The sequence below is a fragment of the Stegastes partitus genome, unplaced genomic scaffold (assembly GCF_000690725.1).
Source record: "Stegastes partitus isolate 25-593 unplaced genomic scaffold, Stegastes_partitus-1.0.2 Scaffold2443, whole genome shotgun sequence".
In the NCBI taxonomy this organism is placed as follows: Eukaryota; Metazoa; Chordata; class Actinopteri; family Pomacentridae; genus Stegastes; species Stegastes partitus.
In genome coordinates this window covers 4,145-27,613 of record NW_007580174.1, presented here as the reverse complement: position 1 = coordinate 27,613, position 23,469 = coordinate 4,145, and the positions used below count along the sequence as shown (strand labels likewise).

Below are 23,469 nucleotides of genomic sequence, written 5' to 3'. Positions count from 1 at the left end.
ATTAACCAAATGTAACTCTATCACACAAATACAGGTCTAGAATGATTGCATCTTATACTACAAATGTGTGATTAATAAAAAAATATATTTCAAATACCCTTTCTATTTTTATTATAGCTGTGTTCTCCGTGTGCACATTCAAGGCCATTTAAAGGCAATTAAAAACTCCTTGAACTTCTTTTTAACACCAAAAACAAATTTACTAGTATCTCAAGGAAAGCTGTTTGATTGAATAATAAGTCCTTTTTTACTTTTCCAAAAAAATGTCCATTTAATTCAATTCTCACATTTATTCTAGCCATGAATCCCAGTTCTGTGACATTTACACTGGATGTTATCAAGCATTAAACAGAGGAAATACGTCTAATTCGTAGGAGTATGAATACAGTGCATTTGTGTTTTCTTTCTTTCTTCATTCTTTTGTCTCTAAAGGCTAAAATCCGGAAAGTGATGCAGAAAACATTCTGCTGTGAAACATGCACCTTTTGACCAATTACAAAATAGAATAAAAAATACTTCTGTAAATGATTGTGTGGCTCATTCAAAAAAATGGAAATGTATTACCTTTGCATGAAATTCCATTTTGAGGCTGAGAAATTTCGCAGACAAGGCGACGATGTGACCGTATCGATCATGTAAGCTTCCCTGAAAAAAACAACACATTATTACATAACTTTATTAATACAGTAGTGTAGCCACTAAGTTTTAAAACAAATGATTCAGGTAATTGATAAATTAAAATAATGTATCTGAAGATGGACACAAAAAACAGGCGAACAAAAACCAAATTAAACTTAAAAGAGAGAGATATACTTTCTCAACCCTATCTGTTGCTCAAGAAAAAAGAAATCAATCAATGATCTTCTCCAGTTAGAATCTAAGCTGGAGCTTATTGTGGCAGCTACTCACCCACAGGATGCCCAGGTCTTTTACATTGCGGCAGTATCTGTAAGAATCTGCAACAGCCTGTAAGCAAGACACAGATCAGGCAGATTACACATCACTGACATGACAGGAACTAGTGGTGTAAGAAAGTGGAGGACAATGAGAATCTGTATTTACATTTCTGTGTCCGCCCCTCAGCACTTTGTGCAACAGATAGCAGAACTTCCAGCTGACCATGGAGTTACTGGACAGAGGCAGGTTGAGGGTGTAGGACCAGAAGGTGGTCGCTCCACCCTCCTTATGGGTTCCCATGATGATATCTGTGCAGCTGTCAAGGAGACTCCAAAATGCTAGTGCACAAGGTGACCTGTGGTGGAAATAGTCTGAAACACTGTCTTTGATATGTAATAAGTCATCAAACTTGTGCCTTTTTAGAAAATAAAGAACACATTGCTTATTCACGAGTTTGACTAGTTTGAATATTTTCTATGGTGTATATCAACAGCACAGGACATCTAAAAGAATGAAATAACATACAGAAAACTGTAGTAAACATGCTAACAAAATGGCATTAGCATTGTAATGGTGGGACTTCTAGCATTAGCAAAGCATGAATAGACTGATTTAAATTTGATTCACACATTCATGTGGCCTTTCAGCGCTATTATGACTTTCAAGTTACTAATTTGCCCTTTAGTTAGTTTAGCGCAGCCAAATACCTGAGCAGCACTTTAGCTTTTCTGTTATTAGCAAATGTTAGCATGCTGACAAACTAACATGAATTTAAATTTAATGACACATTCATGTTCCTTTCAGGATCAGCTTTTCATGATAATGAAATAATTCCACCTTGAAATTTAAAATTTGTCCAGTATTTAGGTTTAATGTAGCACAATTTCCAAGCTACACCATTATCAAATGTTTGTATGTTAAAAAACTACAAGTGCTAGCATTGTAGCAGTGACCCAGTTAGTATTAGCATAGCACTAATGGATGGATTTAAATTTAGTAAACACATTCATGTCCTTCTCAGTGTGAACTTTTTCGTCATAGTAACATTAATAACAGCAATGTGTCAATTTTGTTGAAACATAACCCAATATCTCAGCTGCATTTTTCTTTTTATCTCATCAGCAAATGTTAGCACACTATCTAAGGGAGCTAGCATTGCAACAGTCAGCCAGTTAGCATTAGCATAGCGTGTTAAATTTGTTTAATATTCTAACCTCACAGAGCCATACATCATAGCTACACTTTTGTTTTTAAATCATTAGCAGATATTAAAATGCTAAAAAAAAAACAAAAAAACTAAGAGCCAACATTTAGCTAAACCTACAAACTCACAAAGTCACTAGCATGCCAGTAGAATATCATCTTATCCAAAGTACCTTGTCTATCTGCACCTTGAAAGTTTAATAAAGTGAAATGAAGTCATTTGGCAGAAAATAGTCTAGGTTACTTTATACTTCCAGACAGCCTGATTGACTGATAAAAGGATCCTGCGCACATATTTCTCTTTGGGCGGTGTTTCAGCAGTGGCGACGATTTTGCTGATGCTGTGGAGCTGAAATCAAAGAACAATAAAGTCAACTAACCTGTGACAACAGTGGCCCGTTTAGCCTTAATAAAGTGAACTACTCACCTGCTGTTTACCAAACTGTTCCTTCTCCGCAGCCAAAGCCTTTTCCGTCTTATTATCGCTTTTATTCTTCGATTTGCTCATGTTGTGAACCAAAAATTAGATGTAAAAAATAAAGTGGTTCAGCTCCAGATTTAAGCTCCTCACCTTTATGTTCTCGTTCCTCTTTTCCCTCTTTTTTCTCCTTTAAATCAACAGCATCATTTCAAAACAAACCTCCACAACGAGGAAACGAAGCAGGTCCTTTGGTGCGTAAAAGCTCGCCAAATGCGTAAAAACGCGCACCAAACCTCTACTCCACAAATCAATAACGCGATTGTCAGGCAATGAAATACCACTGATGTGTAGTTTCCATAAATATTTTATCAAAAAGTTGTGACACGATATCCAAGTTACACGTTGTAAAAACTATTCACAGCTATAGACATCTCCTCTGAGTCACAAGGCAGATCTGTAGGCAGTGAAACTGGAAAGACAAAACAAGGACACAGGACTAAACAGCCCTGTAGGACTGGTTTCACATCTCACCCAGCACACACAATACAGCCTTTAAAAACCTTTATCAAGATTTTAAAAAATACACAGTTGAAGTGTGTTAATCAATGGCAGATTTTTATAAAATTAGAGTAACACATATAAAACAATATTAAGGGTATAAAAACGTTTAACACTGTGGAATTTTTTAATTTATTTTTTAACATTTCTTTGTTTTACTGGAGAGATAGTAGACTTCAAGCTTTGGCATGTGGAGCTGTTAAATGTAGTAACACTGATTTTTGAGTCTGATTCCAGTGCTTAATATTTCGCACTTTGGTGAATACTGAATTGATGCTTCAGTTCACATTAAGACGTCCACATGGCTGGCTGGCTCCATGTTGAGGGCAGGACTTGGGTGGAGTTTCACCAGTCTGCTAGGAAAAAAAAAACATAAAGCTGTTACGGCTAACACACCCCAACTAAAAGGAGGAACTGTTAAACCAAACATGTTGCACCCGTCATGCCACACCCCATGAATACAAATGGAGACAGAGAGGAGAAGAGGCCCAGCATCATGAAAGTCCTCTACCTGGAGTATCGAGGTACTTGGATGGTGATGGCGGTGGGGTGTCCTGCGCTCACGGAAGTAAAGAGGTTCAGTGGTCCCACAGTTTATAGCAAGGCTGCTATTCTTTAAAGAGCTGTGGCGTCTCAAACTGCTGTTCTCTGAGCCGGTCACGACCAACCTGGACTCATCCAACAGCTGCTGCAGAGAACAGCTGGACAGACGGACATCCCCCTGATCAGACAGAAACAAAGCTCAAATAAGACCAACAATATTAGTCCAAAAATATCACAAAAAAGCAAATGGCACACTTTGGGGCCAAAGTAACAAATAAAATGTCCATGATAAGAACATTTTACTGTGATAAAGACAGAGTCAATAAGGTTTTGACAAAACGCTAACAGAAGCTCAACTTTACTTTGATTCAAGCTGTTTGTAGGAGTTTTTCCTCTGTGTTTAATGAATACCTGCAGCATCAGACAGCAGCAAGATGTGAGCGTTTTTAAAGCAAGAGAGTTGTGCTACACACACCTGGGACAACAGCAGTGACTTCATTAATGACTTACAAATCTAAATGATCCCTGACATGGATACAGGATTAATCAGGCTTTAACAGCAGGTTACGCTGTGTACCTTTGCTTAAAATAATTGTTATTTTAGTGACAAAACTGATCTTAACACAAGATGCCTTACATCTGTCAGGTGTGCTGAGAAGACTCCCAGTTCACTGTTGGCTAAGCCTTGCAAATCAGCTGCTGGTGGAGTCGAGGTATCGTGTACTGGTCTTAGGTTGTTCCCTCTGAGTGATGAAGGTGACTGATGGTCCACACAGTGACATGATAACTCATCCTGGCTGGGACACAAAGAGAGACAATATCTCAATAATGATTTCTGTTGTTAAAGATACAAAGGTGTCACAGGGACTCCTGCACACGGTCTAGCTTGATTAGAGAAAGAGAAGCCATCTTTAATTGTGTGGCCGCAACTCCACCACCAAGGAAGCTACTTAATAACTGTAAAATATCAAACAGGATTCAAAATACAACTCCACCACATTCTGCTTAATACATGAACTACAGAAAGTTCATACATCACACATTTCAGAGTGGCACATTTATGGGTCTACAACAAAATGACATTTATCACTAAGTGTGGCTTTGATTACTTTCAACTCCGAAATCTGGTCCTCATCCGGGCTGCATGAAGGCCATTCTTCACTATCTGACTCCAATATTGTAGCATCTCTACAGCCATGAAACTACAGTGTAAAACGTGCATGTGCTTTCGACTTCTTGTGCTTGGACGTTATTCACCTGCCAAATAATCCGTGACTGGTTTTGTCCTTCAGGCTTTCACGGGCACTTTCCTGGTTCAGTCGCAGCAACTGCAAGTCATTCTGCTGATTCTCACACACCTGGAAAACACATACAAACAGCATTACCTGTATTTATTGAAAGATTGTCAAACACAAACTATTCAACACTTTTAGCATATGTTCACCAGTCACATGCCCAAATGTACACTGAAAATGTATAAACTGGTGGTAAAACTGGTGAATTTTGCACTACAAAGGCTGCAGTTAAATAAATTCACACTTGGCTTGTCTATTGACCACAAAGAAACAGAAAATGAACACAGAAAATGGACAACAAAGAGATGTAAAATCACCATAAAGAGACATAAAATCACCGAAAACAGATGCAAAACAATTACAAAAACATGTCAAAAAACTACAACGAGACACTCAATCACTACACTACAAAGAGACAAAAAATGATCACACAAAGACATAAAACAACTGCACACAATGTAGCTTTCAGTTTGGGTGCTCCTACATGGATGGGGTAAGAGGCCTTTCACAAGCTTGAGCCCAGAAGGTCCACTGTCTACATTTCTAGTCGCTGTTGAACAGTGGTGACAAGTATTGGACATGGCAGTGACCCAGTGTAACACAGTCACAGTGACGAAGGTGCAGGAACAGTCTGAGGTATGCAGCCAAACCAGAAAGTCGCCTCTGACGTCAACAACAGTGCAGCAGGAGGAATGAGGAAAGACGCATCTCCTGTGCTGTGATCCAGTTTTATCACAGTTTATTGAGTGGATGAGTTAGTTTTAGTTTTGAAGTCCCTCAGTGAAGTATTACATACTAAATACCTGTCGGAGGCAGCGCAGCTCAGACATGATGCGTTCCTGTTTGGAACGAGACAGCTCCAGCAGTTCGTCTTTCCAGCTGTCGCCCTCTCCTGGTGAAAAACATCAAATGCTGCTCTTATTTATTGTTTAAAAACCAGCTACTGCACAGATCACAATCAGAAAAAGGTAGAATGCAGACATACATACTCTCATACTTCTACAGGTAAACAGTCATTATCGCCACATATCCCTGCTAGTTCTTCTAAATTCACTGCACCTGTCAACTCTGAATCTTTCATCATGAGTAAAACGCCAAAAATTGTTTCATCATCTCTAATATGAAGAATTCTTGCTGTTCTCAGTTTAATATTACTGAAAGTGAATAAGTTTGGGTTTTGACTGAGGTTTTCTCAAAATCAACTTAAATATGTCCACTTGAGCTCAGGGAATTTGTCATTTTTGTGTTTTTTTAAAAATATTTTGTAGACTGAATTATGAAACATTTCAAATAGATTAAACAGTAATGAAAGCTATCATTGATTGCAGCTTTATCTAATACATAAAGGATTAGTACCTTATCTTGGAAAAAATCCTGTACTATGTTTACCTTCACTAAAATCTCTATATGTTGATGAAGACGTAATTAACCAGCAAAAGACGACACTCAAGATTAAAACCTTTTTTTTCTGAGTATCCATGTAACAATAGCAGCACAATATAAATACATACATAAGATGAATATATACAATCTTTAAACTGATAAACAGTGTAGAAGAGTGGACTGGACTGATGTTGGTTGGTTCTGTACCTGTCAGGACCAGATCTCTGCGGAGCAGCTGGAGCTCCTGCTTGAGACGGATGATCTCCTCTCGCTGGGTGCTGCTCTGTGTGACCTGCAGCTGCAGCTCCTCTGTAAACACAAAATGACATAGAGGAGAACAAGACATGTGGAGATTCGATCATTAGTGGCTTAATCAAGGACATTAAATAGCCAGGACTTTGATAACACTGGGTTACAAAAAAACACTTTTTTTGAAGGTGTCTCTTTTTTAACTGATTTAGGACATTTTTGTAACACTGAATCCAAAAATGACATCTGCTTTTCTGTATCAGGTCAGGTTTTATGCCAACTCTATTTTAAAAAATCGATTTTACCACTAAATCGATTACATTTTTTTACATTAGTGATTGATTGATTTATTTTAGTATTTCTCATATGAAATCGTATTTTAGAGGAAAATTTTCATTTTCTAATCCTTTTCATAAGCTAAATGATCCACAAGTTGATGAGTGTAAACATTTGTAAAGGTAAATACAAGTAAATTGCATGTTTAATCAAATCAAAATTTTGACCTCATTTAGCAAAACAAATGTAATATTTGGATTCAGCACGTTGCAACTGTGCAAAATCAGCTCCAAAAACTTTGACACCAAAATCAGTGTAGACCAGTGTAATCGACTGACTTGATGTTTCTGTCAGTTTTAAGCAAGAATGTCAAACATTTCCTTGGTTCAGCATCTCAAATGTGCAGATTCACTGCTCTTTTTGTCACACATGACATACATGAATTGGTTATCTTTGGTTTTTGGAATGTTAGACTGTCTGAACTTTCTGCCGTTGGATAGCCAGTGTATGTATCACTGATTATCTGAAATAGACCATCTGACCTTCATATCTACTTCACGCTGTGATTGGTCAGCTGTGTGAAGGTGACGGATGAGCCAGGCTCTTGTCTGGGGCTGGACAATTAATCCATTTTAAATCTGAATCCCACGTCCAAACTATGCAATCAGGAAATCACAAAGGCTGTAATTTAGGATTTACAAGGTGTGATTAAATGATGAGACTAATGCTGTAATTCAATTTTATACAATTTGAGCAGACTGAAACTTTCATGGTTGGTCTATGCTGCCAACTGATCACGTATAGTGCGTGGTTCATCTGATATAAGACCAGAATCACTATTTAATAGCCACACCTTGTACATTTTTCTATTTTAAAGCATCTGAGATACGATTTAAAGTATTGTGTTCATGATTTTATAAAGTCATTGTCTTAATTGTATGACAGGAACATTCTTTATGGTATCTCATACCGTGCAACATGGTAAATCTGTTACACTGTGAGCACTGCACTGAAACAAATCAGAGTACAGTATCTGTCAGAATAATCACAATTACATATTTTCCCTACTTAGCAATCTGTAGAGTTTTTTCCTGTATAATTTAATGTATTCTCATGTGATTGATGATGCATTATTAGGTTGTTAACAATATATTTATATGAAGTTAAATGTTCTAATCATGCACCTTTAAGCTGTGTGACCTCATGTGTGGCTTCTCTGTAGCGGTGTTTATTTTCCTCCAGCTCTCTCAGGAGCTTGTTTTCCCGTGAGCGACTCTCTGTTAGTGCTGTCTCCAGCCCTCGAAGGCGCCCTGAGAGGTCCAGTATATGATTGGAGGCTTCGGTCACATCTTTGTCCTGAAAGAATTAAAAAATATAATGATGAAAAGTCAGCACAGATACAACTTAACCTAATAGTCATCCTTTTATATTTAGTAGACAGACTGACTGGTATACCTTCAGTTTGAGCATGGAGCTCAGCTCTTCCTCTCTGACCTGCAGAGAGCCGACCTGAGTGGACAAAGCCATAACTGTGGAGCTCAGACTCTGGTTCTTCTCCTGAAAGACATCACAGACGCTTGAAGGACAATTCCAGTTGATTGAAACCTGGTGTATTTTGTAATTAATGTGAATATTTTATTTGATCTGTCCATTGATGTGTCTATGCCTGTCCTCATTGACGACATTGCATTACCATGGTACCTTCTCCCTGAGTCAGCTGGGATGGACTCAAGTCCAGATGAATGGATGATGAATAACCTGTTTGTTCTTAATGTATTTGCTTTATCCTTGTCTAATGTACATGTCAAATGTTGATTCTACATTTTTTTGTACTTGTAAAACAATTTTCATCATGTGAAAATAGTTACTAGTTTGAGATCCTGCACTGTTTTGTATAGGTTATGAAATATGCAAGTACCAAAAGAATAAGTGCACAAATACAAACAGTTAGTAAATGTGGGTTGATAATAAAGTTTTGAACATGAACATGAACATGAACAGGCATTACATAAATAAGCATTGATGTTTAAGTTATACCTCAAAATCTTGACATTTTTCACTAATGTGCTGCTGCTTCTTTTCCAGCTCACAGAGCTGCTGCTGGGCGGTGCTCAGCTCCTTCTGGACCTCCTTCTCCCCGGTTTCCACAAGCCACACACGCTTCGTCAGGACTCTGATCACCTCGTTACGCTTCAGCAACTCCTCTGTACATGCATCAAAAATAATTACTGGTGAGAAGACACCTTTAACAACTCCTGAACGGTGGAATCAGCACGCAGATGGGGTATGAGGAACAGAAACAATCAGCTGACTGACATAAAATGAATTGTCAGATACTTATTACCATATCTTTGCCATGTGTAATAATAAACTGAACATTGTTGATTATGGAGTGCTGGTATGTAGGACTTCAACTAACGAATACATTCTTTTTTTAAACTATGGACTGTTTTCTTGATTAATTGATGAGTTGTATGGTCTATAAAACATCAAAACAAGGTGAGAAATGTTGATCAGTGTTTGCCAAAGCTCAAGATGACATCCTCAAATGTTTTGTTTTGTCCTTAAACCCAAAGACATTTAGTTTATTGTACATTTGAGAATGGTGGGAATATGGGAATATTAAAATGCATTGTTGCAATTTTCTCCATTATTAGAACATTTATAGACAAAACAATTATTACAGTCCAAAAATAAACTTTAGAAATCTTCAATTGTTAAAAACCCCTCAGTATAGAATTTGTAGTTTTGATGCTAAAATGTGACTAAAATTCTGTCTGTTGTTGCCTCATTGCAGTAATAGCCATGTTTCTTCATATTTTCAGTAAGTCTGTCATTGTGCCAACCTGACTGACCACACAGTAGTGTCATTGTGGCGATCTAGTTTGTACACATGACTGTTGATTGCATGAAAAAGGGATCCCTCCTCTGTTACTGCTCTGAAGGTTTGATCCATTTTTTCCCTGTCCAAGCTATTTTGAGGGAGTGTGTTTTAGAGTCAAAGCATGGCATGTGTAATTTCCTTCAGAAAGTGTAAAAGCCCTTGAGACAAAATTGTGATTTGAAATAAGACGCTAAACAAATAAGAAGTAGAGCTGGGCCTGTATCTAATTAAAGAACATATCCTTGTGCCTCCTCACCATCCAAACGGGCACATCTCTGCTCCAGGCTCAGCACCCTCTGGCGGTCTTGTTCCCAGGCGTGATGCTGCTTTTGATGGGAGGCAGCCATGGCGTTCAGCTCCTTCTCCCTGTCCTTCAGTTCAGCAATCAGCAGCTGCAGCTCCCTCCTCTGCCTCTGGATGGTGGAGCTGCTCAGGTCACTCACAGGACACTTTTGCAAAGGACACAAAAAGCCTATGTCACCATAAAGTAGCTTGTTTACAGAGTGAATAGAACTGAAACACTGACGCAATAACTCAAAGAGCCAATCAATAAAAAAAATCTATTCAATTTAACAATTTTAATAAGTAGTAGTTTTAAATACGATGCCAAAAGCTGACTAGTTCTTGTGTCCACATAAATATCTATGAATATTTGCTGTATTTTTTCATGGTAGTTCACTGAGCAACTTTGGGTTTTCACATTTTGGTTTAACAACAACAACAAAACAATTTGTCAACTTGGGGTCAAGAAGACAAAAAAACTGCAGAGCTCATTCCTAAAACCATCACAAACATTGACCAAATATACTCAATAAACGAGTTCCTGAGGCTGTACCCGTTTAACTGGTTATTAATTCAACTTTGTTCTCACCTGAGTCTCCTGAAAGCTGGGAGGACAGTGGGTGTCTGGTGGGGTAAGATGGGTACCTATAGGCCAACGATTTCCTGTGGTGTCCATCTTGAAGCTGGTTATTCCAGATGTTTGGCTAGCATCAAGAGGAGGAACATCATTTTTCTGTAAAGTGAAATTATAAAAATTCAGTTGCCTATTTATTAGGTACAACTAGCTAATACATAAAATTACATTTAAGAAAACAAAAATAAATCTTAAAAAATAAAATGAGCTTGTATTGTTTGGGTTTGGTCGAAATGGTTTAGAGATATGGTTGGGGGGGTGCCCTGAAAGAAGTAGGAGGATGTATTTCTTAACTGGGGAATCAATTAAATTTAGGATTTAATTAAATCTAGGTTAATGGACATTTTTGTTGACTAGTTACTAAGAAATAAGAAGAAAGCAAATAGATTTGTAAAATACGGCGACACAGCACTGCACATAAGCATTACCACATGAGACACCATCAAAAAAATGAACAGTTCTATATCCTAAAGGATCACAACTTATAGATATAATTTCCTTCAAACATGTACTTCTTATGTACAGTTTTACGTGGCATATGACAAAATGCCACGATTGCGCTAAGAAAATAATAATCATAAAGTAATAATAATAACAAACGTGAAACAGCATATATGTCAGGCCAGAGGAACAACCTTTGTGATTTGCTTCATTGTATAATTTTAAACACAAGATTAGAGCAAAAAAATAAAGAAATAAAATACTTCTTATACCACTATAAACTGATTGTACACATCACAATCACACTGTACAGGGCTATAAGACAGATGTTCCACATGTGGACCACATTAAAAAATGTCTTGTTTATATTCTAAAATCTGGTATTTATTACTTTTATTATATATTTTACTTGTAAAGCACTTTGTAGCTTTTTTTGTAAGTTTTTGAAGCATGCTATATCAAAAAAAAAGAAAAAAAGAAAAAGAAAAGTTTATTGTTCCTACGTACCTTTTTAACTGGAGTGCTATGCCAGAGCTCAGCTGAGGAAACAAAGCAACAGTTGCTGTGAGATGGTTAAAACTTTCCTTCATATATTTTACAAAGCACTGTGGTGGACAGTGAGTGTTGATGTTCACCTTTTCCAAAAGCGCTTCCATTGGAGGTGGACAGTCTTCTCCCGTCGTCCATCACATCATAACTGTCTCCCACTAATATTACACCCAACTCCAAAGCTGTCTTTATTCTCCAGCAGCCTCCATCATTGTTGTTGTTGTGGGCATCTTTTGGGAGGCGGGCTAGCCGAAAAGGCTAGCTAACGTTAACTTACCATATCAACAAGTGACTTTAAAGCTAACCGTCAGATAGATAATTAAAGAGCTAATATAATTTAACAATGTGGGCTCCAAAATGTCACTTAATTATCACAGACCGAATACAAAACTTTGGATAGAAAACTGAAATATGTAGCTAAAGTTAGCTTCTCGGAGACTTTAACCAACTTTTGAACCAAGTGACGTAAGGACGTACGGAGAGTGGACGTAACTGACGTACGTCCTGCAGCTCGATGTTTTTTTTTTGCCCCTAAAACTTTATTGACAACTTGTTTGCTATTAATATCAACGTTTAAAAAAGAAAAAGAAAAAGAAAATAATTAAAAGAAAGAAAACAGATCATAGAACCATAAAACGACTAGTGTCTGAAATAAGTACCAAGACCTTTTGAGTGTCCCGGATTAAGAGGGACACTGGAGTCCAAAAGTAACTCTAATGAGTACGAACATAAAATAAATGCGGGGAAAAAAAAAAAAAATCCTTCAGCTTAGTTTTTGTCAAAACATGTTTTTGTTAAACATCAGGTTTAAAATCGTGAATGAATTAATTGCATGGATAAAATCTATGCAAAATTTTAATATGAACTTAGAAAACATTCAGTTTGGACCTGCTAATGTGGGAAAACAATCAAACAATGAAAAACTTTACATGACACTAAGTACATTTCTGTTAAGAACTAATTTCTGAAAACATTCCCAAAGAAAGTTTCCACCAAGCTACAGTGTGGGACTCACCTCTGAGAAAGGCTCATATGAAAATCAGAATCATTAGCTTCATTGGCTAAGTATGTGTATAAGTGTTTACACAAAAACACACACATGCATTTATACAAGGGCGACAGGTTAAAGAAAGAAAATATATATTTAACTACTGTGTGCAGCTGTATGTTTCAAACAGCATGCTTTGAGTAAAAGAAAAGTTAAGTGCAAACCGTGCAGATTCTGATGATACAGGAATACTTATTAATAATAAATACAGAGTTATTCACTCTTTATTTTTATGAGGAAGGCGGACAATAGTGTAGTTCAGCAGACAGCAACATTGCTGGAATGAAATGTTCTATTATAATGCTGAAATCCTACAGTATTATTCATTATGGACATTAACCCAACCTATGTAATATTATAGGTAAGATTCTAAGGTCTTATCATTATGGAACTTAACTTAATGAATTTAAATAATAGCCTTGCATCATTATTAACTATGGAGACTAACCTGACTAATTTTGAATTTAATTTCAATTTGATTTTTTATCAGAGTGATGGCCTGTGGAAAGAAGTGATTTTTGTGTCTGGTTGTTTTGGTATTCACTGCTCTGTAGTGCCTTCACTGTGAGTCATTTAAAGTTCATTCAGCTGAGAAACTAACTAAGAAGTTCCTCTGCTGCCTTAAAAATGTGAGTTACTGACACTCCAGATGATCAGTTAGTTCAAAGTCATTTCATGAGTTGTGAAAACATAAAACTAGCTGAGTTAGGAGAGTAGACAAAATAAATCTAAAAGACAGACTTGCTTTCTTTTACATTTTCTAAGTTTTAAGAGTTTCTCCTTCTTACGGTCCAGCAGAGTCAGTACAAAGACAATCTGTGAGGCAATGGATTGCTTCAGTTGGTAACACACAATCGAATTAAGTTTATCCAAATTAGCTTCATACATAATTTTAATTCCAGTTAGATGCTATTTTGATTCCTCTCAAATGAGAACTGTTGCAACTTAGTTTTAAGAAAAGTCAACTTGAAGTTAACAGATTCAGTATTTCCTTCATTCCACCGTAAAATGTAAAACATTTCCTTTTTAATCAAAATAAAATTCACATTATATCATATAAAACTAAATCTTAGAGCTGTAATTTATTTATGTAAATTACTATATTTTTTGAGATTTTACATTGTTTCACCAGCTGGCTGGAAAATGACGAGTGTAACTTTAAAGCCGTTGTTCCTCCTCAGCAGCAGGCGGCGCTGCAGCACATCAGCCGCTTCAACAACTCCGACAAGAAGCGCTACTAGGCGTGCTCAAAGTACGCCAACTACACCTCAATCAATAAGAATGATCTTCTAAAAGTCAAAGTAGCGCTAATAATGCGACCGGCTTTCCTGAGCAGACAGCAGTTTTAGAGTTCATTGTGCGGGGTAGGTAACTCGACATTTCTTGTGTCTTTATTCGGTTATTAGAAGCAGATTGTGTCCAGTTAGCGGTGCGTTCGCTCAGCTAGGCTGCTAAGCTAATGCCTCTAACCTGAGATGCTAACGGTGACAGCTGGGTGAGTCAACGTTAACTGATGAATGGAGTACGAGGGTTTATTCTGTTTTATTGTTAGCTTTGCACTTTTCGTCTCAACTGGAACAACACACAAGATAATCCTGACTCTAAAATGATTTTATTACACCGAATATTGGAGATAACTGGTGTGTTTAATCGCGCAGCAAATGTAAAAGCCGCATGTGTTAGCGAGCTAAAGCTAGTTGTTGCCACTTGTGTGGTACTCTGCTTTAAATTCAACCATATGAGACTCACTTGTGACCTATTTCAGTTCACATGAGTCTGTTTCATGATGCCGGCTGTCTGCTGCTCGTGTATCTGATCCGTGCTGGCTCTTAAAGCTGAGTGTTGGCAGGCAGGCTAGCATGATGAAATACTGGCAGGATCCTTGGTCATTCATGTCTGTGCTGGTGTCTGATAATGAACACATTTTAACACTGGTGTGTAAGTTGTGCTGAGGAGGGGAACCTTCAGATGTTTAACCTGATTTAATTTTTTAGGATTATTATTTCAATTTATCCTTGCTTTTCATTTTACACTATTGTTAGTGCAAGTGTGTTCTCTACACCTTTTACCAAATCTTTCCTCTGTGAAAAGATTAGTCAACTGAAAGAAAAATTACACAATGAATTGTTTTTGCCATTTAAAACCGTTAATATTTTCTGTCTTCTTTCTCCATCTTTACTAACACACCAGTAAGTAAGGTTATTTAACAATGACAATGCTTTCATTTCTTAGTAGTTATATATGCACTTCTCATTCAAAGCATAAAAGTGGTGATATCCTCTATGTGCCATAAAGTCCATGAAAAGACCTTTGAAATATTGAGATATTACCATTTGTGTTTTGTGTGTATTCAAAGTCTGATTTAGCCTCATTTGAATAATACATGTGTATTAATCTGCCACTCAAAATAATCTGCAGTGATCAATGGAATTGGTTGTAAACTATACAATGAATCAACTGTTTAGATAGTTGGTTGATTAGTTTGAGTAATTTTTTTTAAAATATAAAAAGTCCAAATTCTGTCATTACAGCTTGTTAAATTTGAAGATGTTTTTGTTTCTTTCCGTCTCTGTGACTGTAAACTGAATATGTTTGGGTTGTTGACAAAACTATACACTGGAATGTGGTAAATTATATATAATGAGCTTTTTCACTATTTAAGGTGATTTTTATAGAAAACAAACAACCTGCACTGCATGTGACCCATGTGTTTGATTATTCTGTTCATGTGACTGTCTTTTATCTAGATAATTTTGTTATGGCTACTACTGAGATGGAATCTGGGTCTTTGGAAAGCAGATCAGAACATGGGACAGCCGACCCCGATTCAAAGTACCCTCTGAAAGTTCTCTATTGTGGAGGTACAGTATATATATAAAAGTAAATACAAATTTTGCTTAAAGTATTTGTTGGTGCTTTTGGAAGTGTGACACATGTGTTTTTTTTCCCTCTGCAGTGTGCTCTCTGCCTACTGAGGTGAGTTTGACTATCAGACAAATTGTATATTCTGTTGTGTGACCCACTTTACTATTAATATGCCGTCAGATATATTTTCTCAGCTGAGTTATAAATGAATCAACGCTGTTGTGTCTGCAGTACTGCGAGTACATGCCTGAGCCAGCCAAATGTAGGCAGTGGCTAGAGAAGAACTTTCCGGATGTGTTTGCCAGGATGACTGTAGGTGAGGATCATTTAAGACGTTCTTCATCAATTTCCTCAAAGTGTACATACAGTGCTCTAAACACTGGTGACAAAAAATAGAGCAGGGCAATAAAAATGCATCAAATATATATTGTTTTTTTAATGTACACATGTTGTGGTCTAACTTTTGTTTGCTGCGCTTCATGATTGTGACACAGAGTGAATCGAGCTCCACTTGTTAAGTGATCAGATCCACTAATGTTTTCTGTCAAAGGATTTTAATGTAAATATCTTTTGAAGTATTGTTATTGTCACATTTTATGGTAAGTAGTGTGGATTTGGACAATGTTTGACTGCATAGCATGAGGTTATAATGACAGAGCCGCCCGCAGTTTGGTTTAATGGGCTAAAACGTTTGTTTTGCTGTTGTGAATGTGGTCCATGAATATTTAGGCTTTATGTAATTAAAAAAATAAAAATAAATAAAAAATACAATCTGAAGGAGAACTAAACATGCTGACTCACATGAAGTAAATGTAGAATTCAGTTTTAGTTTCTGGGTTCCTTCCAGTCTGTCAGAATTCTTTCCTCTCTGGCAGTAAATGCACAGATAGCAGCCTGATGTTGCGTTTAATTCAATTCAGACCATTATCGAAAAAGGTGATGGAGCTGCTGTCCAAGGCGGAGCTCCGACTGGGTCTCTCAGGCCAACATAAATCCCCTACCTCATAAGAGGCAGATGCTCTGCTGCTGCTTATACCGGATGCATCCTCAAACATGGAGGATTACTTGCTCAGTAATAATCCTGTGAACTCCAAGCGGTTTCTGGGTGTTTTCTTTTTTGCTCCTGTCACAGTCTTACATACTTTATACAAATTACAGGGTAAAATGGTCAGGTAAACAGATTCAGAAACGCTGTATGTATTATAGTGGCAATGATCATTTAATTAGTAGGTAAATTTACTGGTCGTAGCTTCTTAAATGTGAACATTTTCTGGCTTCTCTAATCTTCTGCGACAGCAAACGAAATATCTTTGGGTTGTGGACAAAAGAAACTGAAAGCTAATCCATTAATTGAGAAAACAAAAGACTGATTAGTTAATAATTAAAGTAAGAATTAGTTGCAGTGCTAGTATGTATATATGTGCTAAAAGCTGTGAAATATTTTTCTGTCAAATTCAGGAATAAAATGATTATGATAAATAGAAACACAGCTTCATGCTGTTATTTGGGATCATGTATTTTGAGTGGAGTTTTGCTGTTGTAAAGGCTCTGACTGCACAGTGTGTTTGAGAAATGGCTTTTTAATGAGATAAACGCCTATAAAAAATAGATTCTCACATCTAAAGAAGCCAGATGGTTTTGTCCAAAGGTGTGTAATGATGTTGACTTGTTGCCTCATGTGTCAGTGAACACAGCTGTCAGTTTGCACATAAAGTAATCATCTGGAAGGTAATCAATATGACTGCCTGCTTGATTTTAACGTGTTCCCATTTTCTTTCGGTCCCACTGGTCCGGCAGCGAACACGCCCAAGCAGGAACCCGGCACTGGAGATGCTCCCCCTGCAGGCGAGGAGGAGGAGAAGAAGAAGCAGAAGAGAGGTGAATATCAGACAAACCATGATTCAGAGTCTGGTGTAGATTGTGTCTCATGATGTTTGATTTTTTTTTTTCTGTGTATCAAACAAAGTAAGACTTTGATGATTTGTCTGCCATGTGAATCCTTCAGTGAGATCAGTGGTTAATTTCTGATAACTGCAGCAGAGATTCATTGAGCAGCTACTTTCTCTGATCTCAATCAAGCTTAATTCGTGTAGCACCGTTTGTGCAATTCATAGTGTGCTAAGACAGTTTAAATGGAAACTGAAACAACTTGAGACTAATGCACATTAGAGATGAAATGGTGAAAAAGAAGTCAATCAAATACAGATAATAAATGCAGTTGATGAGAGGGAATCATTTACAACATGAACCGAATAAAATAAAGGCCATGAAAGATTCCAATTGAAAGCCAGACTGAAGACGGAGGTTTTAAGTTGGCGTTTAAAGATATTCGCACTTTGAGCTGCTCTCATGCAGACTGTTCAGGTAATAAAACACTGAAACACTGCCAATAGTTTGTGTCTTGAACTTTGGGACAATTAAAAGATGTAACGTGCCAGAACGTCTGAGAGACTGAACACAGTTACAGACTGGAAACGTGTCAGACAAGTAGGCTGCTTGACGTTGGTCCATAACTTATTACTGGCTCAGGATGGATCTTTGTTGAGCATTATTGATGAGAGGCAATGAGTTGGTGTTCGCCTTTTTGACAGAAGTCTCTGTGTTTTCCTGTTATTTCTGTCTACCATTTGATAAACAAGTGTGTATTATCCTCGAGTAAATAAACCCAATTTAACTAAACTGATTTAAAAGAAATAATAAAATCAACCTCAGTGATCATTTAGACTTCGGTGATTTTCCTTTGAAGGAGCCTTAAATCCTCCAGGAGGCACCAAAACCCTTGACAGTACACGCATACATCTCCATATACATGCGGGAGCTTTGAAAGACTTTCACCTTCTTTCGATTTCCGCTTCAAGGTGGAAGAGGCCAGATCAAACAGAAAAAGAAGACTGTGCCTCAGAAAGTCACAATAGCAAAAATCCCAAGAGCCAAGAAGAAATACGTCACACGGGTGTGTGGCCTGGCAACATTTGGTAAGAGGGTTTTATTTATCTCTCTCCTATTTAGTTCTCATTCTCTTAATGCATTGTCCTCATTGCGATTCCTGTGTTTACTTTTGCAGACATCGACCTTAAAGAGGCTCAGCGATTCTTTGCCCAGAAATTCTCTTGTGGTGCCTCAGTTACAGCCGAGGATGAAATAATCATTCAGGGAGATTTTACAGACGACATAATCGACGTCATTCAAGAGAAGTGGCCTGAGGTGAGCCGTCTGCCTTTGTAGAAAACTCGAAAGGGTTTGCTTGCATCGTGAGATTTTTCTGTGTAATTGCGTAATTGCAACCCTCATGATTGCTGCCAACTTCATTTTCACTGTAAGAGGCAGCTCTGCCTTGTACTGTGGAATTTATAGACACTGAATTTCTCTATACACTGATTAAAAAGAATATGTAATGTAGTTGGAGTCAGGAGAGAAGAGGCTTGACTGTCTACATAGTTCTTAGTTCTGTCTTTATTATTTCTCCATTTTTTAATACTAGTACACTGTGAAAATAAAGAGAAAAAAAAATCTGGCTGCAAGGAACCAGGAAAAAATGGAAAGCGAAGCTGTAAAAAAAAAAAAAAAAAAAATCTCCCCCCCAACTGATTTAAATATAGTAAAACAAAGTATTTAGCAACATTAACAACAAAGTAGGATGGAAATAAACAAAATACAGTGATGATGATGTGGCATCAAATTCAAAATACTTATTTACAATTTGACAAGTTGTCTTGTACTACTTTCAGTTATATTATAAGTGAGTCTGAACAAGCACTCAACAGAATATCAAAACCACAAGATGGCCAGGTGCAGCATCCAAATCACAGTAGCTGCATTTTCTTTTGTAAAGGTAAACTGTGTCACAGAATAATATTAACAAATGAAGTGTTGTGCTGCTGCAGCCTACACATTATTTTCTTCACATTTAAGGGAACACACTTGTTTGGTACAAGCTGTGGCAAAAATCACATCACCTCTATATTTTTGCTTTAGTGGGTAAAAAATGAAAACATTGTTCTTCCATCTAAAATTTGGACTCCTATCTGTTCAAATTGAGGGTTTTCTTTGCGTATCATTCATCACTAGTTTATGATTCTGTTTTATTTATTTCACTGGGGCTTCAACTAGCTATTGTTTATTTTCCTAGTTAGTTATTTAATCTGTAGAATCTCAGAAAATGGTAAAAAATATCAATTGTTTCCTCAAATTTCTTGTTTTGTACACAAGACAAAGTGATTCAGTTTACTTTCATAGAGGAGTAAAGTGTTAACATTTTAGAACCTGGAATAAAATAAACGAGCCCTTTTTGTTTACTCTGATTAATCGATTTGTAAATAGTTGGTGATTAATAAATGACAGCAAATTGGTGAATGATTGCAGCTTGAGAGGAGAATTCTGAGAGTCTAATTCATACACATTTAGTGTTTTAGTGGGATGACCTGGATACAGTCACAATACTTGGGTCCTTTTTTATGTATTTAATGGCAGCAAAACAAAGAATATCTCTAGCTTTAAATTATAAATGTGCAAAAGGTGCGCCAAACCTCAATGTATTTGTTAGTGTTTTTAAAAAAAATGGGCTCTGAAACCCAACAAACACACCAGTGCTGACTCCTGCGTCTGTGTGTTGCAGGTGGACGATGACAGCATCGACGATCTGGGTGAAGTCAAGAAGTGAAGACCAAATATGCACTTTTACTGACATGGATGTGACCTGTAACAGCGACAACCTGGCCAAATGTACACATTAAGTCATTTTATACCTATTTTATTTACTGTACATACAAAGCTGCGGACTTGGCCACTCACTTGGCAAATTTCTTTTCTTTCTTTTTTTTTTTTTAGTTAATAATAGCTGCTTTCTCTCGTTTGCCAAAGGTGTGGTATGACGTGAATCCTTCCCAAATGTTCTTCACTCAAGCAAAACTGTAGGCTAATAAATTTCAGTCTCCTTCGCCTGTACGCTCCAGTCGTCATTTCAATTGTTTTTGGTTTCCATGAGTGTGTGAAAGCATTAAAAGTGAATTCTTTTCAGGGCTGTGATTCGCTGTGTTTTATCTGAGTCTTGCAGGTGGCCGCAGGTTACTTGTTTTTCATGCAAATACCCATGAGTGAAGCTTTTCCCCTGCATAATAGTTTTCTAATGAAGCTGCCCTCCCTGGACAGAAAACGTTTACGGTTGTTTCCTTGCTCCTTTGGGTCAATATCACCTCCCAGCAGATAACAGCCCACAGATGCTCACTTCACTAGTGAGTTTGCATGTTTGTCTTTGGACCATTTGTGTGAGTGCAAACAGAATTATCTTTCCACAGTATACACCTAGGCAAATCTGTATTGACTTTGTATAAAGCAGCAGCAGCAGCTCGGTGTTTGCCAGGACAGAGGATGAATCTCACAGACACAGTTTGCTGCGCCTTCGAGTCTCCCATCCTGGACCAGGTTTTGCCTCCGATTCTGATCCTGGAGTTCATGTTTGGCCTGATGGGGAACTTTGTGGCGCTGTGGATGTTCATCTTCCACATGGATGAGTGGAAGCCCAACGCCGTGTACCTCACCCACCTGGCCGTGGCCGACTCCATCGTGCTGTTCTGCCTCCCTTTCAGAGCCGACTACTACAGACGTGGCAAACACTGGCTCCACGGTGACGTCCCGTGTCGCATCCTGCTCTTTCTGCTCGCGGCCAACCGGGCAGCAGGGATCTTCTTCCTCACAGCTGTAGCTGTAGACCGCTACTTCAAGATCGTCCACCCGATGAACCGCATCAATCGGATGGGCCTTGGCTATGCCCTCTGGGTCTCGCTCGGCCTCTGGTTTCTGATATTTCTCGCCACTGGGTACCTCCTCGCTGATGAGCATTTCTTCTTCAACAGCAACCGGACGCAGTGTGAGAGTTTCAACATCTGCATGGGCTTCAGCCCCCTCTCCACCTGGCACAACACTTTCTATGTCGTCCAGTTTTTCCTGCCCACTGCGATCGTGGCCTTTTGCACCATCAGGATCACGTGGCAGCTGAGGACCAGGACCGTGGACAAGAAGGGGAAAATCAAGCGGGCGGTGCAGTTCGTCTTGGCCGTGGCTTTGATCTTCATCACCTGTTTCTTCCCCAGCACGATATCGCGCATCGCAGTGTGGATCCTCAAGGTGTGGTACGACGAGTGCAGGTACTTCAAAGAGGCCAACCTGGCCTTCTACACGTCGGTGTGCTTCACCTACTTCAACAGCGTCCTCAACCCTGTGGTCTATTATTTCTCAAGTCCTGCCTTCAGTGGCTCCTTCAAGAAGGTCCTGAACAAAGTGCTGAGGAGGAGCGACGACAAAGATCCAGCAGAACTATCTGAAAATAACATTTCCACCGTTGATGGTAGAAGGATATGAAACAAGGTGCTGGTTTGTTGCTTTCTGAATTGAGCTTGTCACATGAATGTATACTGAAGGTTTATATTTTCATTTAAACATTTGGGGAGATATTAGGCAAAAGGTCTGGACATGTTGGGCTTCACAAATTTTCTGCATTCTGGTACATTTTTTCTGCGCCAGTTTGTTGCTTTTCTAAATCAAATCATTTTATTTATTTTAATGAAAGAAAACACAACTTACATGATAAAATATTAACATTATATTCTTGGTGATAGAAAATAATTAAATAAAAACAAAGGAAATATAAACATTGGTGATAGCGGCAAATATCTGTAAAATACTGACATTTCTTGACTAATTTAAAAACAGGCATACATTGTAAAAGAACAAAACACTATATGTAATAATACAGATTTTTAAATCGGGCAATATGAACCATTTTGGCCATTTTATGTTTTTTTTAACAGTCAAAATAATAATACTCTGTGATTTTACTACATATAGTTTAACAAAAGAGGAAAAAAACAGCAATATAACATAAAATACTATTAAAATATTTCATTTTTTCAATCTTAAATTAATACATCAATCAAAAGAGTATAAAGAATATTTTTTGTGATTTAAATACGGTACAAAATAGTGCAATTTTACAGTCAAACGTAAAAGAACGAATCACTACTTGTAAAAATACAATACAAATACAATGATGTGAACATTATTTACTATTGTGGCCTGTTTTCTTACAGTAAATAAATACTTTAGTAGATATTATCTGTAATTTAATACAATGGGTAAAATCTCAACAACAAAAATTTGTTTTTAAAAGTACATTTTTTATTGCATAGAAAAGAGGTTTTGCTGTGATTATCACCGTTTTCGGCTAAATATAATATTCAGCATCTTACTGCTGTGTACACGTATGATAAACTTGATTTTTTTCTTGATTGAGTAGCAAGACAATAATGGTAAGCATGACAGGCGATATCTGACAAATAGGAGATGTGCTCTATATATCCACCTGTTTTGGTACAAAATAGTACACATAATTGTACAATCATTTAATTTGGTGATCACATTTACTTTAAACTCAGATTTTCTGCCACCCAGTAATATAATGTTTATAATACCAGTCAGTTTAACAGTCAAAGTGAAATCTGATTAATGTCCGTAATGGTAATAAACAGTTAAGTGTGGAAGGAAGGTGAGCTTGCAGGCAACAACATTTCTTTTTATTATTACTATTATAGTGTGTTTTGCATGTGTTTTTGCATATGTACAATTTCAGTCTCTGTAGCAACAAACTTGTAAGATTTACTTGAAAAAAAATCCCTGTAACAATTTGCACAAGCATATTTAAAGTATATCATATATTTTAAAAAAAATAAACTTCTAGCAGTCTGAAATGTGACCGTTCCTGAGATATTTTAGAACTTTAAATATGGGAAACTGATACTAGTGATACTAACTGTTCCATGGTAACTAATTGACATGAATACTTACACATTTTTAAAATTTTAACAATATATGATTTGTCATTTTGATGCTTCCTTTCTGCTTTATAAATAATAGATGGGCTGCAAGGTGGCGCAGTTGGTAGCACTG

General features: G+C 37.4%; 4 protein-coding genes across 7 annotated transcripts in view; 2 read left to right on the top strand and 2 right to left on the bottom strand.

Moving 5' to 3' along the window:
* The window catches only part of hip1r (huntingtin interacting protein 1 related), a 25,172-nt gene extending 22,394 nt beyond the window's left edge, over positions 1-2,778 (bottom strand). The window contains exons 1-6 of the mRNA XM_008305232.1: positions 2,528-2,778; positions 2,386-2,449; positions 1,063-1,205; positions 910-966; positions 565-645; positions 33-36 (exon numbers count right to left, since the gene is read on the bottom strand). Of these exons, the coding sequence (XP_008303454.1) occupies positions 33-36; positions 565-645; positions 910-966; positions 1,063-1,205; positions 2,386-2,449; positions 2,528-2,608 (430 nt within the window). The 5' untranslated portion in view covers positions 2,609-2,778. The remainder of the gene's footprint in view (positions 1-32; positions 37-564; positions 646-909; positions 967-1,062; positions 1,206-2,385; positions 2,450-2,527) is intronic.
* A 91-nt stretch (positions 2,779-2,869) lies between these two features.
* Positions 2,870-12,061, bottom strand: ccdc62 (coiled-coil domain containing 62). Of its 4 annotated transcripts, none has more exons than XM_008305229.1 (13): positions 11,702-12,061; positions 11,574-11,628; positions 10,581-10,724; positions 9,966-10,158; positions 8,863-9,029; positions 8,281-8,382; positions 8,010-8,181; positions 6,508-6,609; positions 5,721-5,809; positions 4,880-4,980; positions 4,260-4,419; positions 3,591-3,800; positions 2,870-3,435 (listed from the first exon to the last, which is right to left on the bottom strand). In XM_008305229.1, the coding sequence occupies exons 3-13, from the start codon at positions 10,665-10,667 to the stop codon at positions 3,358-3,360; spliced, it is 1,461 nt and encodes a 486-aa protein (XP_008303451.1). In that variant the 5' UTR covers positions 10,668-10,724; positions 11,574-11,628; positions 11,702-12,061; the 3' UTR covers positions 2,870-3,357. The 4 variants fall into 4 exon arrangements, with proteins under 4 accessions (XP_008303451.1, XP_008303449.1, XP_008303450.1 ...); XM_008305227.1 differs by having other exon boundaries at positions 11,574-11,605; XM_008305228.1 differs by having other exon boundaries at positions 2,870-3,432; positions 11,574-11,605.
* Positions 12,062-13,876: 1,815 nt separating this feature from the next.
* denr (density-regulated protein) lies at positions 13,877-20,548 on the top strand. Its single transcript, XM_008305226.1, has 8 exons — positions 13,877-14,027; positions 15,411-15,524; positions 15,620-15,639; positions 15,760-15,844; positions 17,317-17,406; positions 18,387-18,503; positions 18,593-18,732; positions 20,144-20,548. The coding sequence occupies exons 2-8, from the start codon at positions 15,422-15,424 to the stop codon at positions 20,186-20,188; spliced, it is 600 nt and encodes a 199-aa protein (XP_008303448.1). The 5' UTR covers positions 13,877-14,027; positions 15,411-15,421; the 3' UTR covers positions 20,189-20,548.
* Positions 20,549-20,895: 347 nt separating this feature from the next.
* Positions 20,896-21,885, top strand: LOC103375039 (hydroxycarboxylic acid receptor 3-like). Its single transcript, XM_008305231.1, has one exon. The coding sequence runs from the start codon at positions 20,896-20,898 to the stop codon at positions 21,883-21,885; it is 990 nt and encodes a 329-aa protein (XP_008303453.1).
* Positions 21,886-23,469: the final 1,584 nt, after the last annotated feature.